The sequence below is a fragment of the Clupea harengus genome, chromosome 7 (assembly GCF_900700415.2).
Source record: "Clupea harengus chromosome 7, Ch_v2.0.2, whole genome shotgun sequence".
Classification (NCBI taxonomy): Eukaryota; Metazoa; Chordata; class Actinopteri; order Clupeiformes; family Clupeidae; genus Clupea; species Clupea harengus.
In genome coordinates this window covers 8,096,559-8,112,720 of record NC_045158.1, presented here as the reverse complement: position 1 = coordinate 8,112,720, position 16,162 = coordinate 8,096,559, and the positions used below count along the sequence as shown (strand labels likewise).

The 16,162-nt window shown below is 45.2% G+C and overlaps 1 protein-coding gene across 3 annotated transcripts; it reads left to right on the top strand.

Annotated features, from left to right (window-relative positions):
* The first annotated feature begins 263 nt into the window (after positions 1 to 263).
* Positions 264 to 16,162, top strand: slc39a14 (solute carrier family 39 member 14). 3 transcript variants are annotated; one of them, XM_031570365.2, is made up of 10 exons: positions 264 to 482; positions 3,290 to 3,419; positions 3,756 to 4,034; positions 4,850 to 5,027; positions 6,801 to 6,970; positions 9,523 to 9,645; positions 10,419 to 10,601; positions 11,418 to 11,649; positions 11,930 to 12,114; positions 12,538 to 16,162. In XM_031570365.2, the coding sequence occupies exons 3-10, from the start codon at positions 3,774 to 3,776 to the stop codon at positions 12,688 to 12,690; spliced, it is 1,485 nt and encodes a 494-aa protein (XP_031426225.1). In that variant the 5' UTR covers positions 264 to 482; positions 3,290 to 3,419; positions 3,756 to 3,773; the 3' UTR covers positions 12,691 to 16,162. The 3 variants fall into 3 exon arrangements, with proteins under 3 accessions (XP_031426225.1, XP_012671400.1, XP_031426223.1); XM_012815946.3 differs by lacking the exon at positions 6,801 to 6,970 and adding an exon at positions 8,672 to 8,841 and having other exon boundaries at positions 265 to 482; XM_031570363.1 differs by lacking the exons at positions 264 to 482; positions 6,801 to 6,970 and adding exons at positions 498 to 555; positions 8,672 to 8,841.

Genomic DNA, 16,162 nt, shown 5'->3' with positions numbered 1-16,162 from the left:
TACACAGCTCCTAACAATCCCAAAGTGAGCAGGGTTGCTCCACAAATTGAAATATGCTGCCCAAATGGTCTCAGATGAGTAACATATGACCTTCCAGTTGTTTCAAACAGTTTGAATGAATGCATACCTTGTGGTACACTAAATAAAAACAGTTAACGGGATACTAATGAAAACAAATCGGCCAACTCTGGCAGTATATGTACTCCCATTGCCATTCACTGTCGTGTGTTTGTCTGAAAGGGGGCGGAGCCGTTCCGTGTTCCACGTTCGTAGCTTCTGAATGGATGGATCACGGAGCTACACATTTGGTCGCATTTGAAGGACTGCTCAAAGCTGTCGGCTCTGTTAATTTGGCTAGCCACGGACGTCGTGGCACATTGTTAGAACGAGCGCTTGCAATTCTATCGGCTTTAAATCATTCAACTTCCAGCTGAATCAAATACGCATCTTCAGCACAGACAGTGAAAAGAGGTCTACAGTGGGTAAGTAACGTTACAGAACGTGGCAGGCCAGCTGGGATTTCAGACAAGCTTTACTTAGCTGCTAGCTACCCAGGTAACAACGCCACTCAGGTGGTCAGTGGTTTGGATGTTTTGACACATATAGCTTAATAATGCATCTAGCAGAGGCGAGTACCTCTTTAAAACACTGTGCAAATTGCAGTGGATTTGTTGTCTGAACATAATGTAGTACCGGACAAGTAGACGATAGGGTTAGGTTAGCCAAAGCTAGCTTGGTATGCTGAGTATCTCTAACTTTGTTAGCTAGCTCACGTTAGCTTGTCAATGTTGATGGGTGATTTGCATGTAATTGTTGCATTAAAATGGTGGTTGCTTATACAGCTATTGTTCAAACGTGCACTAACGACATCCGCTAAATAGCAAAGATTAATCGTCGCAGTTACACTTGCATGCTGGATGGATGCTGTGACGTTGGCTGTGGGACTTTGCTTGCTGTAAAGCTTCGCAAAATGATAACAACAGTCTCAAGTATCTACCGGTACTGTCACTCGTCGTTGTGTTTCATCAGCATACATTTATCTTGATTATCTTGGCTATTGTATGAATTCTGAAGAGGTGATATGCTTTATTCAACTCTACACAGCCTCAACTCGGTAGCTAAAGTTCTTTTGCCGAGTGGTATGGTTTTCCTTCCCGTAGGGGTAAGTTATTGCAAAATCTCGAGCATCTAGCCAATTGCAGTCTCTACACTTAGTCATTTATTATACCGTTGTTACTTTATAGTAGGTAGGACACGCCGTATCAGAACTAATGTTAGAACATTAGCAGTTAGAAGTGAAGAGTATGCTGATGCATCTAAATGTTACTGTATGTTCTGTAGTTACAATGTAACTCAGTTAAATGAACGGGCCGGGACGTTGCTCAACACGGGTAACAGTTAATCGGTGGAACATAATGGATAAGGTTTGCATTTGGGTCTTATATTTGTAAGTTTTGTTCAGCATGACCCACTTAGCAGTGAACTGAAAAAATGTTGATACACGTCGGATAAGCAACGTCCCTTTTTCATTTACTTATTTGTTTCAGTGGATTCCAAGCGTGTTACGAACGGACCCCTAAAGACGACTGAGATTTTTTTTTCTCTTACATATTGCGCATGTCCTTTGCAGTACCCGTTGGCTTCTCTCACAGCAGCCTTTCCTTACAGAAGTTCAGCACTCCTTCGTTTACCTCACCCGTGTGGAGCAGATTGAAGGTTGTGGAGGACGGGTGGTTAGAATGCTGCGTTGTCACTTTTCGGCACCTGGATATAAGTGTCATCCTTTTGTGCTGATTTCGCCAGCATATAGTTAGGAAAGCAAGTGTGCTTCCTGTTGGCAACTACATTCCGGTTGTTAGCTAATCTTGACCCAACTACTTAGTGCCAGTGTACCTTGCCTGCCTTTAAGTGTTCAGCCTGGTCAGAATGAAGAAGTTTCCCCCTCCAGTTCCAAACTCCATTGTCAACCATTGTAGTCTCTGTGGTCAGACTCATTTCTATGTAGGTTGTTAAATGTGGATAACCTTGTTTAACTGTAGGGTTGTCATGTTGAGGAAATAATGGTCTTTTGGTTTGTTTAGTGCTTTCACTCAGTTCTTCAGCCTGCCTGATCAGCAATAAAAAGTGATGAGTACAAGGGAAACTTCCTGAGAGTCCTTTTCTCTCCTGCATTTTCCTTGTCAGGGGAGAGGTTACTGACAAGCGATGGGGCTATTGATGGCATCATGATGCAATCACTCACTCTTATGTTCTGAGTGTGACTGAGGCAAATTCCCTGTGTGTGTTTGTGTGTGAGAGATAATGTGTGCGAGAGATAAGCTCATATGGAATCTTGAGTGCTTAGCAGAGATAGGAGTGGATAGTCGCCGGATATGCCACGTGTGTGGGATTGTTATGTGACTGTGAGGAGAAGCTTGAAGTTCTCTCCTGATGTCGGCACTCATTTCTGTAATTGCACAACACCCGCCACATTCCTTACTGTGTGTGCTAAAATGGTCCTCTGTTGTCAAGCTAATGAAACCTGATGTCAAGCCAAACAAATCATGTTTAAATTTGTCATCCGCCGATCCTAAAATATATGGCACTCTTGTCACCACGTGAGGAAAACCTGTTTTGTATCTTGTCTCTAGTAGCTTATGTTTTAATTGCACATTACTGAGGTTTCTGTGAGTCATATAACTGAAGCAAATCTGCTGTGACACAATTTAATGCTATCCAGTTTTTATTTGTTTGTTGGAATCACACTGAGAAGCTGTTGCTCCTTGACGGGGTAGGGCTACCAATCTGGCTAAGCCTAGTCTTATCATTGGTCAGACATAGCCATGGACAGTAAGAGGCCGTGCAGCCTTGCTGGTGTGACCCTGCGTTTATCATTATTAGAGCCCATATTCCCAGCCTGGTATTGATACACGCGAAGGCTACTGTTTAAGTTCACTTAGTTTATATTTAATCCCAGGATGGGTAGTCATTTGCCCATCTGAAGGATGTGCCATGAAAGATTGATGCCCACAGGGTTTCAGCTTACGTTGGAGACATAGACTAAAGCAGCCTTCAGACCCAGCAGTGAGAATCGGCTGAAGCTCTGTAGGACAGGATAACCTGAATGTGAGCTGATGATGTATGTCTGCTCCTTTCTCTGACTACATAAACGGGGATGGTGTCACATGATGTCACATATAAAATGATACAGCTAATGTAATTCAGTGTTGTGTTTGATAGATGGGCTTAGTTGGTTATCTGATCTCCCAGCTATCCTGAAATGTCTTATGTCTTCTCCTTTTCTCCACAGATGACCTGGCTCTGAAGTGTTTGGCGTTCCACCGTCTTTGTTGCTCGAGTTCCCTATCCCGCCCAGCTCTCTCACGGCTCTTAGGCCCACCTGAGGAGTTTTCCGTACAGGCCAGCCTAAGTTGGGTTAGGTGAGTGCCTCCTGAATGAATGGGAACCTTGAGTCTTTTAGTTTACCTTTCCTTCCCCTCTCCATCCCCCCTCCATCTGGAGCATAAATGTAGTCTCATAATTTCCCCTTTAACTCACGTTTCCCCCTTCTTCCCCACTCGGCCTGTCTGAAAGAGTGTTTGTTTGTGAGCGCTTGTCTGCGGTGAAGTCCTAATCGCTAGGTCTGTGCCAGCACAATCTCTGTTCTGTGTTCAAGCTCACTCACTGGAGGAGAGTGAGAAGGGTAATTGTCAGGCTGACTAACTTTGACAGTGTCCCTGTTTCCCCCCCCCCTTCCTCTCCCTTCCCCTCCTCAGGCAGTGCTGTTAGGAGTCATGGTCCAGAGGCCTGGAGATGGCGGTTCCCAGCTGACAGTGACGCGGGCTGTTTTGGCCCTGCTGTTTGTGCTGCTCGCGTCCGGCAGGCTCGCGGCGGGTGACGGCGGCCAGCTCTCGGCGCTGCAGGACCTGTTGACGCGCTATGGCGACAACGCCACGATCTCTGTGCCCCAGCTGCGCACGCTGCTGGCCCGGCTGAGCGCGGGGCAGGGGGAGAACGCCTCAGACACTCAGCCCCCCCGGGCCAACTCTTCCAGAGTGAGTCATGTCTCCTGCTCTCTCACACTCACACACACACACACACACACACACACACACACACACACACACACACACACACACACACACACACACACACACACACACACTGTTACAGCTGGAGCTCACCTGAGGTTTTTAGAGCAGATAAAGCCCAAGACAATTTGTATGTTACCTACATTTATACTGAATTCTTGACTGGCCAGTATGTGCTACTATTTGATGATGTTGCGATGTGAGAACATTTGAAACACTACTACAATGCTGCAACCAGTGTACAAGACCAACTGTTGACCCATGAGATGAAAACTAGGCAAATTATATTAGTGACTGAAGAGGGAGCAGCCCATAGATATACGTATATATAAAAAAGAGAAGCCTTCTTTAGTGAGGTGTCCCTGATTATGTCACTTCATGGCTGGCATCATCCTATCTCTTGAGGAAGAAATTAGGTGCTGTAGCAAGGCCACAGTTGTTCATTGGTTCTGATAAGTTTGTGTGGTCTGCATTTGATTCTGTTGTGGCTTCCCTTTCAGTCTACTAAATCAACTCGACTCTCCTTATCGTATACTGACTGGCAAATTATTTTATTGTCTAGACCCAAGATAAGCCTTATTGCTTGGTTAAGAGCTGGCAGACTTTTAAGTCCTGAAGCTGGCGCTTATCATTACAGCCCTCATTTTGTAATTGATGAACTGAGGAGATCTCTCTGTCAAGAGACAAAAAATGTTTTGAGTCATTTTGTTAGATTGCTTTCCTTTCAAAACCAGCTCTCTCTCTCCTTTCTCCCTCTCTCCTCTCTTTCTCTGTGTCAGTGTTTGACGGCGGACACGCTGGCGGTGCACAGCATTAGTGAGCAGTCTCGGCTGGACGGCGTCGGGCTGCAGCAGATCTGTCCCACCATGCTGCAGCAGCTGGAGATGCGCACCTGCACAGCCAGCCAGGACCAGCTGGCCGACGCCGAGCCCATTCTCAGGCCCACCGACGGCGAAGGTACAGCAGCGCGTCACAGTGCGCAGAGACTCTCTTAATTTCTTATCTGAGTTCAGAACGCTCTCAGACTGAGTGGGAATGGTAGTGTAGAATTGAATGACTGTCTAAACACTGAATTACAGTTCATGTGGTTCATCTAGAGTTTGGGGCGGGTGGGTGGGGCTGTCTTAGGATCAGGATAATTTAAACAAAGTTTAACTTATTCATGGAAGTGTAGGAAATATTAACTCTCTCCCGATGCTCCTCCATTTGATGAAGTAAGGTATTAAACATTCGGTGTCTGTTAAGCCCAAACTTGGCTTCTCTCCAACCTGTCCTTAAATCTCCTTGAGCTCAGTTAGTCAAGGCATAATAACAGGCCCATGTGCCCCATCTATCTGCACTGTCTAACACTGTCCCTTTGTCTTTCTTGTAAGTGGCCAGTTTGTTTGACTCTTATGTTAACTAGACAAACAGTCCTACATGTAGTTGAAAGGCAAATAGATACTAGAGTTTATTTTTCAAATCATTTATCCTCATCCTCAGTCTGTGGATGCGCCGCTCTGTCATGTGGCTCGGAACTGCACACACGAATATGCTAAACCTCATTTGAAAAGCTTTTACCCTTGCACATGACCTCAGTAACTCAGCTGGATTGATCTTCGCAAAACAGCGGTGTGTTTCTTGGCTGGGTTCTCTCGATTGTGTCCGGTGTTCTCGCTCCGTTCTTTTTCATTAAGCCCTAATGAGAGCGCCACAGCGCACCGCCAGCTCCCCCGCTCTCTCTCTCCCCCGCCAGGGCCGAGCGAAGAAGGCGGGAGACTTGTCGCAATGTCACCCCGGAGCGCCGCTGTACGAGCCGCAGTGTCGGTGTGCAGTCAAGTGAAATGGGGGGTGTCCTGCTGCCCTCAGCGCTCTTGAAATCCATCCCCAATCCCTATGCAGATGCTTCTTTTTTTTTTTTTTTAGTTAGTACGAGAAATGTTATTGAATCTCTCCACAGTATTGTGTATCCAGTCTTCAGACCTTCAAACATCTCCTCAGGTTCTAGGTGTCAGCAGAATTGTGCAGAACTTTTTTCTTATCATATGCCTTTCCCCCCTTCTTTTTTTTCTTTTTTTTTTACAGGTTTGACTTTTACCTATACTCAATGTCCCTGTGGTCATATTACGTTGATCTTCATTAATATTTAAATGCCCTCTGCTCCCCTTCCCCTTTGCCTCAGCTATTGCCGGATTGGATGGTGTATTGGAAACCAGTGCACTGCGAGTTCTGACCTTCTGTCTCTCTCTAGGTACAGTGGGTGTAATATGTAAAAGGGGCGCGTTAATGAGACTCCAAGCGGGAACCTTGTCCTGAAGGGAAGAGGTGAAAGCGTGCTGACTCGCAGTGTCTTCGAGGAAAAGCGCAGCTCTGTTAACAGCGCAGTCAGTTTTTCAGTTTGTCATTACATCTGCTCACAGGTCACATTGAAAGACACCTGACATAACTGTGACTTCCACACCACTTCTGCAGTGAGACAGAGAAAGCTTTGTCTTCCTACAGGGTGTGATGAGACTGCACCTGATATTTGCCTTTTGTATGAATGTGTGTGGGTGGGTGTATTTCTTTTTCCCCTTGGCATTTTGCCCCTTAGCTTTGCTGAAAATAGTGTGGCAGAGGTGAAGAGGACGGCGCCAGCTGCTGGAGCAGTGTTGCATGTTGCTTTTATCTGTAGGCGCTATCAGCTACTGTCTGTTAACAAGCTCATTTCTGCTCTGTGTCTGTCTGTGTATGTGTGTGTGTTGGTAACAGTGTTGGGCTACTCTGTGCTCAGCGTGACGCTGGTTAGTGCCTTTTCTCTCTCCGCTGTGTTTGTGGTGCCCCTGATGAAGACGCGCTTCATGAACAGGGTGCTGGTGTTTTTCATCTCCCTCTCCATCGGGACGCTCTACTCCACCGCAGTCCTGCAGCTCCTGCCAGAGGTGCAGTACACACCTCTCTCCCTCACACCAGAGTCCACCAAACAGCCATCACGCCAGATCTCCTGGCCGTCGTTGTCTTTGCACCAGAATCGGCCAAATACGGTCAAATTACCAGTTTCACTCAAAAGATCTTTCACTCTGACTGTTGGTGTGCTTCCTTTTCTGTAGGGAGTGACAAATGATCTCAGACATCCTTCTATCTCACTCTCCTCTCATTCTCTCTCTCTCTCTCTCTCTCTCTACACCGGAATAAGCTCAAGGCCACTGCATTCCCTCTCTATCTCTTTCTTTCTTAAAACCAAATAGACCTCTTGATGCCCCCCCCCCCCCCCCCCCCTCACACACACACACACACCCTCCTGGTCTTTCCTCAGGTCCTTTTCTTCCTCAGGGACTGACGTGCCCCTGTCTGATTCAGTGGATCTGTCGGTGATGTCTTCATCTGCATGTGTGATTAACAACTCCTCTGTATTCCTCCTGGGTAAAAAGGGCCATCGATCATGTCAACCCTTCACCTTGACAAAAGGGCCAGCTGTGTTGCAGTTGCCCAGCCAGGTCCTCTCTCACTCCACTGAATTCAGGCTGGTCCTGCTCTGTTCTGTTCTCCCCTTAAAGCCCTCATCATCCCCCATGGGCACATTGTACTCTGTGCAGTCTGTTAAAAAGCTTCTTTACCATCCAAACAATGACAAAAAGAGCTTTTTTTTTATTGTTTACTTGCTAATTACAGTGGAGCCTGTGGGGGCTTTCCTGTTTCCTGTGTGAGCCAGCTATTATGAGATGGCCCCAGGGTGTTTTAGAGGAAGTGAAGTGGCAAACACACACAAACACCATGGTATGTGATGGTTTCAGCTTACCTGCCCGGGTTCTGCCCCGTTATCTCACCGACACGGTTGAGCGGCTGGGAGCGAGAAGATGGATATCAGTGACCTATCAGGGAGCCATGCTCAGTCCGGCGTGCCTATTCACCCGTGAGCCTTTTTTTGATGTTGAATAGGTCAGCACTGCTGGGTGCGTGTTCATGCTGGGCGGCCACAGGGCGGCCACAGGGCACACTGAGCAGCCTCTTTGGCTGGAAACACTCACTAGAGAGACTCGAAAGAGACATGGCTTGGGCAGATGAAGGGTGCTAAACACGAGAACATGAGATTCACGTGCACATTGCATGTGTGCTGTGCCCGCCGTTGGAGGATTTGCTTTCAGCACGGGCAGGCCAGCGGTCTTCTTGCATGCTGAAAGCAGAAATGAGCATGATGCCGGCAGTTCTTTGAGCTTTGTGATTGGTTGAATAGTTTCTGGGGGAAATGGAAAAACCTGAAGTTGTCTGACCGCTCGTCATGCCCATTCACAGTTCTACAGGAAGCCTCTCGCATTTCTCTCTAACGTTTGCCTTTGGGTTGGTTGGTTTGTTTGGGCCTCAATCAAGGGACTGTGCCACCTCTAATTTATCCTAATCCTTCTCCCTCACCACCCAAAAGAAGAGTCTGATTGTGAATAAAATCCCATTATGACCTTTTTTAAATCCTTTTCAATTAATCTCACAGGTTATCTGGTTACTAATTTTTTTCCTCTGAAAGATTTCTTTTTCAATGGATCTTTATTTCCCAATATTTTAAATCCCTTTTTTTTCTTTTTTTTTTGTAATTCTTTCCCTCCCTTTCTCCTCCTCTCTGTCGTGACTGCCGTGGGTGTTGGTACCAGTGTGGGGTTATGGCTTCCTGTGTGTGACGGTCATCTCCCTGAGCTCACTGGCGGGGGCCTGCGTGGTGCCCTTTATGAGGAAAACCTTTTACAAGCGCCTCCTCCTCTACTGCATAGCCTTGGCCATTGGCACACTCTACTCCAACGCCCTGTTCCAACTCATCCCAGAGGTAGTGGGGGGACCAGGGGGGTGGGGGTGTGTGTGTGGGGTGGGAGGGGGGCTTGTTCAGCCACTTCTCAGCCTCAGCGACTCTCCGGAAAGGCCCAGCCAAGAGAAAATGAAATTTGCTCTATCAAAAATTCTCTCAAAAAGTTGAAATTCTTTATCGAATTTCTTTTCTTTTCTTTTTTCTCCCAATCAATGCAATTTAATCGACCAAATCAAAGTCTGGCGATTTGTACAGCTCTGGGAACATTGGCCCTTGGAGGACTGTGATAGCTGGTGACTGGGGAAGCTCTGAGGCACTGTCTTTGTTTTTAAGATGGCACCTACTATTCATCACTGATATATAACCACTCAGCTCTTTATGCATATTACATGTAAACAAAGACCCAGTAAAACAGTACAGCATTCCTCTAGTGCACACATTTATTGTTTAACCTGCTTGGACACTTAAGCTGAACTTTAGGTCCAGGTTATTTAGATTGGTACTGGTTAGAGATTGACTGTATTTGTAACTTAGTAAGATTGATAGTTGACTGTCATAGAAGCTTGAAACCTGGCTGCCATAGTTTTGAAATAATCTACATCTTAACGTATTCTCAGAGGATATACAATTACAATGTATACAAATGTAAAAAGAGCAGTTTGGAATTGTTTCAAAGTGACTGATTTTGTGCTTCATTTGCAGGCCTTTGGTTTTGACCCCATGGAGGACTACTACGTGTCCAAGTCCGCTGTGGTGTTCGCAGGCTTCTATCTCTTCTTCTTCACTGAGAAGATTTTGAAGATGATACTGAAGCCAAAGAGCGGGGTGAGCGTCAGCAGACATTTTTTTTATCGGCCCCACTGGGCACTGTGTCCTAGTATCCCATTGGACAGCTGCCTTGGCATTCAGAGCATGTTCTGTTTCTGCACAACATTGGGTAATTTATGACACTGGGAAGAAAATGTGAGTGTAAAGTCTTCACACATGGGATAGGCGGGGCCACATCTGTCTATCCGGGGTGTCGGCTCTGGAAAAACAACCGCTCATCCACATGTCATTCAGATGCACAGCAGCAGCAAAAGTGTGTGTGTGTGTGTGCCTATGGGCTTGGCTTGGTGTGTCATGCGTGACAGTACTTATTGTCTCAAAAGCCCGAGGGTAAATTGTTTTCAATGTTCTCTTCCTTGATGTCACCTGTAGATAATAGATGTGTGTAACACCCATGTGCTTGGCTTGGTGTATGTGGCAGTGCAACAAGGTAAAAGGTCATACTCTGTGAAATCAGACTGAGAATGTTTGCCATAGTTACAGAAACAACATTTGTTCTGTGTCCTGTCCTGTTCTGTGTCCTGTAGCAGTGTGTGTGTGGGGGGAGGTGTAATTGAAATAGAACATGTGTTGCCTTAGCAATAAGATTCATATTGGATTCTATCCACACATTCTTCTGAACTATGACGTGCCATTTCTCCCTGAACTTCTCCGATAATTGGTTAATTTTTTTGGTACTAATGTCTGTAGTAGTCAGACACAGGCTTTGCATTGAAATATGTACTGTGGCACTGCAGTCTTGGTGACCTGTGCCCTTTTCTCCCCCTCAGGGCAAGGGTCACGGCCACAGCCACTACCCGGTGGAGTGCTACACCTCTAACAGAGACATGGAGGACGGCTTGACGGAGAAGCTGCAGAACGGCGAGGCGGGGCTCTCCCTGCCCAGGGTGGACGCCGAGCTCAAGGGAATCGGGGAGGACGACAAGATTCTCAGCACGCGGCAGACTTTACAGGTGAGGTGCCAGTCACCAGTCTGCAGATGGCACCGTGGCACCGTGCCAGTGTGTTGGGAGGGGAGGCAGGAGAGGCTAATGAGGGTGGCATGATCTCTGTTTGACCCCAATCAAACATGGATGTGCTCCTCTCTGTTTCAACCTCTTTTTGTTCTTGGCTGTGCTAATTGGGTGAAGCTGTGCAGAATGTGCATGTAGTAGCCTGCTTCTGAGTTGGCGTTCCAGTGTATAAAAAAAAAAAAAAAGGAAGGATGAGCGTTGATGGTGACTAGGCCCGGCGTGGGACTAACTGTAGTTAAAGAGGAGAGGGTGGATCAGTTGGGGTCTGATGTCTGTTTAAAGGCGTAAGCAGAAGCCTTGAGCCCAGGCGGGGCAGGCCAGACCGTGTGGGGGTGGGGGGTTACTGGAGAGGAGCTTAGGGTGAACACCCCCCTTGCTTATCCCAACAGCATCTGTTACATTTCACCACCACAACCGTTCACTTAAGAGGTCCCTTCAGTAGATAGCGATATGTAATTAAAGGTAGCATGGAAAAAGTGAGTTGTATTGAGGGGATATTGAAATGCAGATAATGTTTCAATATGTAAATTCCTAAATTAAATGGGTGTTGGGTTAGTTTTATTTTGATTACAAATCATACATATTTTAGTATTGGAATGTTAAAAAAAAAAAAAAGAATCATTTTTGATACATCAGTCTCAAATGATAATGTTTTATGCATAGTGTAAATTTCATATGGAGTTAGGGAAGCGCCTATCTAACTATAAGAAAGTACACCTAAAACCTGACATGGTCAATCTGTGTTCTGCTCTGAAGGACACCCAGAGTGCTGGAGGGGGGGGTGGTAGTCACGGACGCGGCGGCTGCTACTGGCTAAAGGGCACGGCCTACTCGGACATCGGCACGCTGGCCTGGATGATCACGCTCAGCGACGGCCTGCACAACTTCATCGATGGCCTGGCCATCGGTGCCTCCTTCACCTCCTCCGTCTTCCAGGGTGTCAGCACCTCCGTGGCCATCCTGTGTGAGGAGTTTCCCCATGAACTCGGTAAGATGTGTGTGTGTGAATAAATAAATAAGCACTAAACTCAATCGTGTGGATATAGCCATAGTGGAATAGAATGGACACATCTACATTCTGCAACAGTACCTCCACCTCTGCATGGATGAAGTTAGGTCTGCTTTTACTGGACCGGTGTTCGCTTTTCAAATTGCAATGGCAGGGGCTACAATAGGCATTGCTTGAAGGCAGTCCCTTGGAAGAACAGTTGCGTACACAGTGATGTTTTCTACTAATGCCTCCCCGTTGTTCCCCATCCCATGTACAGGTGACTTTGTGATTCTCCTAAATGCGGGCATGAGCATCCAGCAGGCGCTCTTCTTCAACTTCCTGTCAGCATGCTGTTGTTACCTGGGCATGGGCTTTGGTATTCTGGCTGGCAGCAGCTTCTCGCCTAACTGGATCTTTGCGCTAGCCGGCGGCATGTTCCTCTACATCGCCTTGGCTGACATGGTGAGCTCACAGTTAAATAAGCTGACCTGGGGTTAGAGGGCTTAAGACAAGTCGAGGTCAAATCTCATATATGCAGATATGCCAGGTTTAGTTGATTTAAGTTTTTAAGGTCCCAGGTCAGAGAACCAGATTTGTTTGCAGGGGCAGTTGGCAAAATCCTATTTTGGTTTGAAAGCTACATTTTAAAACATCCGCAAGTGCCAGCCAAACACATATTTTGACCAAAGCATGTCGACATTTCATTAAGACCCAGAATAACCGTGTAAACTAGTGGACCAGGTGTATGAGTTGTCTCCTTTTAGTATTCCATTTTGTTTTTAAACGTAGGCACAATACAAGCTGTTTTACAATCGAGTGCTTCATCTTTCGCTGGCTCACCACCACATTCTCAGGCATGTCCTCTCCCTCTCTCTCTCCCACTAGTTCCCCGAGATGAACGAGGTGAGTCGTGAGGAAGAAGAGGCCGGAGGCAGCGGCGCGTTGGTCACCTTCGCCATCCAAAACGCTGGGCTGCTCACTGGCTTCGCCATCATGCTGCTCCTCACCATGTACTCAGGCCAGATCCAGCTAGGGTAGCCTCACGCACCGCACCGCACCCACCCCCTTACCACCTAAAATGGACTGGGGACACTCCCCACTCCCACCCCTCCCCACTACTGACCTGTTCCAAAGGGCTCAGAGGAAGTCCCTGGAAGACCCTCTCCCTCTCCATCTCAGGCCCTGCCTTGCCAGAATCCCCCACCCTCCATTTTTGGAGCTACTCATGGCAACTTCTGAAGGGACCCAAACGATAAAGAATATGCATAAGTACTTAACTGATATAAGTACATCCTCTGATACTCATCACCCAAGGTATTTCTTCTCCTCATCATCATTCGCCCTCAGTGAACCTGCCTTCCACCGCCTGAGACAAATCTGGTCTCATCTGTCGTTTTGATCCAAAAAGAAGAGATGATATCATGAACATGCTGTAGTCAAGGGCAACCGCACTGAGGATCTGTGTCCTAGCTTCAGTTCTCACCTAGCGAGAACTACGTGACTTTGTGATTCTTCTCAATGGAGCAGTTGTCCTTGATTCAAGGTAATATTACTTGTGCAATTTCTTCTTTCTTTTCTTCTTCCAAATCAGCTTCACGGGAGACTGGGTTGGATGGCCGAGGAGTACGTTTAGCCTTATGACCAGAGAATGGGAGAATTGACCAGGGCGGCATTAAAGAAAGATGGTTCTCTTACGGGGTAGCAGGGTGAATGTGAACCAGTTCCTCATGTCGGCTAAAAGCTGACAATCATAGACCATTCTACGATTTCTACTTGGATATTCAACATGATTCTCTGCACAGCGTAATTCCACTTCCCAAAATTCTGGGCCCTGTAGGTATTTGCATGTGCAGATAGTGTGTTTGATAGAAAGTTTTATTTTTCGAAACAAGTAAGACACCCATGGTTGTACATCTTAAGGCACAAAGACCAAATATGAGCCTGTATCTTTTTTTTTTCTTTTTTTTTCTTGCCAGTCTTTACCTCTGTGTCTACCCAAACCTCTTCATGTAGGTTAGATGTGGTAGGACTACTGTTCATTTCAGCCATGCGTGCCCCTGATCAAATCTTGGTCAGGCTTCTAATCATTACAAAAAAAAAAAAAAAAAACCTGCAAGTTTAAATGCTGCTGTGAGCATAACCAAACTTTATGGTCTTTTTTTTGTTTGTTTCTCATGTAGTGTCCTTTGTGCACTGGTGAAAGTCAAGTTCTCTAGGTCTGTCTGTGTGTGTGTGTGTGGTGAGGTTTGTAGCGGAAAGGTGCTGGTTTATCGCCATTTTTGTATGAGAGGTTATGTATATTTTTACCCATGGTATGTGCTTGGGGCTTTTTCATCTCGTCAGTATCATGTTAAATGAGCTCCAAAGTTGAACCATTTTGAAGTGGGACAAAAAGCCATTCCCTGGAACATTTGCAGCTTCGTGCATAAGGTGTTTTTTTTTTTTGGTTTGTTTGTTCGTCCGTCCCCCCCATAAACTGCCTTGTCGTCCATTATCCAGAACATTGCTATGTCGGTATCAGCAGGCGTCAACAGACTGACCGCAATATTATATCAAATTAACTCCTATACTCCTTTCTGACTCATAGCCTAGTTATATTTACTGAAAGTGAAACTGATGCAAAACTGAGCTGATATTCCTATCAGAATATTCACACCTTCAGTTTTGTACTGTACCTGGAAAATCACAGTCTATGTTAATGGAGTAGATCGTCATTTCACAATCACTAACACCTTTTAACTGTCACTTCAGTACGCCATACTGAAAACGATGGCTTTTTGATGTAATAGGTACATTATGTGTTTAGGTTAAAACGAAGATCTCACCCCGGCCAATTATTAATATCAGACTACTTCTTTGAAACACTTAAATGGATCACTGTGATGGTTCTTTTTAAACGCTATCCGAAGCTAGCGTAACACGTGGCAGCCTAAATCACACCAGCTGGGTGAAAACAATGAAAATTCTTGGATCCCGGACCTACTAACAAACACCCAGTGTAGTGGCTGGTACTCTTAGAGACAGACGCAAATAAGTGGAGTTCTGTGGTATTGTAGGCTGTGTATAGCTAAGGCTTGTAGCAGCTACCACTCTTCACATTCAGGCATCATCAGTGACATTTATGAATAGTTTGGACCACATTCAAGAACTACAAATAGTGATAATTATAGTACACTTTGAGATTGTGTTGTTAGTCTTTTTCCTGCAAGCCAAAGAAAGAAAGAGAATTTTGGCTATTTGTTAGTGTTTGCCACCTAAATCAGGTCAATCTAAATTTGTCTTTGAATATTCCCCTTGTGTTGATTTAAACGCATTTAGAGATCAATTTCAGTCAATTTAGAACTGACATGCCTAGGACTTAACTGGTCTATTAAGGAATCAAGCCATGTGCATTGATGGGGTTCAATTCCTATAGACTGACATGCACATATTGTACTGTTACATTCAGTTTTTGAGGTTATTCTAGTATGTTGATTGTACTGTTTTTGAATTGATATGCACTGATTTTCTTTTTTTTTTTTTTTTTAAGATTATGGATTATTTTTCAGCCTTTGTTTTATAAGTATTAGATGTTAGCAAGCAGTACACATGATACCAGTGAGAACTTCCCCTCTCCATTTTACTCCATATTAAAAGACCATTTTTGTTGATCATGAGTGCTTAAGCCTAATGCCAGTGACTGTCCCCCTGCTGGTTGACCAAGAGCAGAATATTTCACAGTGATGGGCGAAAACTGCAGTTATATCAAAATGAGACTAATGCTTCAGTCCTTTTCATTCTTTGCATCCCATTTTTTCTCTCTCAATGTGCTAACTATCATGAAAATGCACCAAGGTAATTGTGTAATGGTGGAGACTATTAGGATTTGGATGGGTTTTATTTTTTTCTTCGTTTTTTCCCCCATTATGGATTGCTGTCATCCATATTTTTTTTCATTTAAGATTATGAACTCATGTTTCATACTGCATAATATACAAGTGTATACAAAAAGTGAGGTTAAAATGTTTTCAATAAACACTGTAATCACAAAATGTAAGCAGAAGAACAGCACAATATTCTAATCTATACTCGTCCTGAATGGGTTTGCTAGTAGGGGCTGGTTTGAATTCCACTGTTCTACTTGTAGAAATAAAACTGTTTTCTTTTTTCTGTTATGCAATTGCATTGTCTAAACAGAACAAAATGGTCTGATTTCTGGTTGTGCAGGTTACTGTGTAACATTTGCTCATTATGAATGGCCGTTGGTGTGATTGTTGCATCCATGTAGTGTTTCTGGGTCAGTTTGGGGGAGAGTGTCTCAGGTGAATTTCATTCCAGTCCCCTTGAACGAGTTTGTACAGTGAACCATAACTGTGTCTCTTGCACAGTGCAAGGTTGTCGTATGAGACGCTTTCACACCATTGTTCTAACTGGCAGGCTTTTAACAGTGTCTCATATTGGAGATATAGGGGAAAATAAGCTGATATAATCTTATTTGTGAAATAAAATGGAAATATTTGTAAAATAAAAA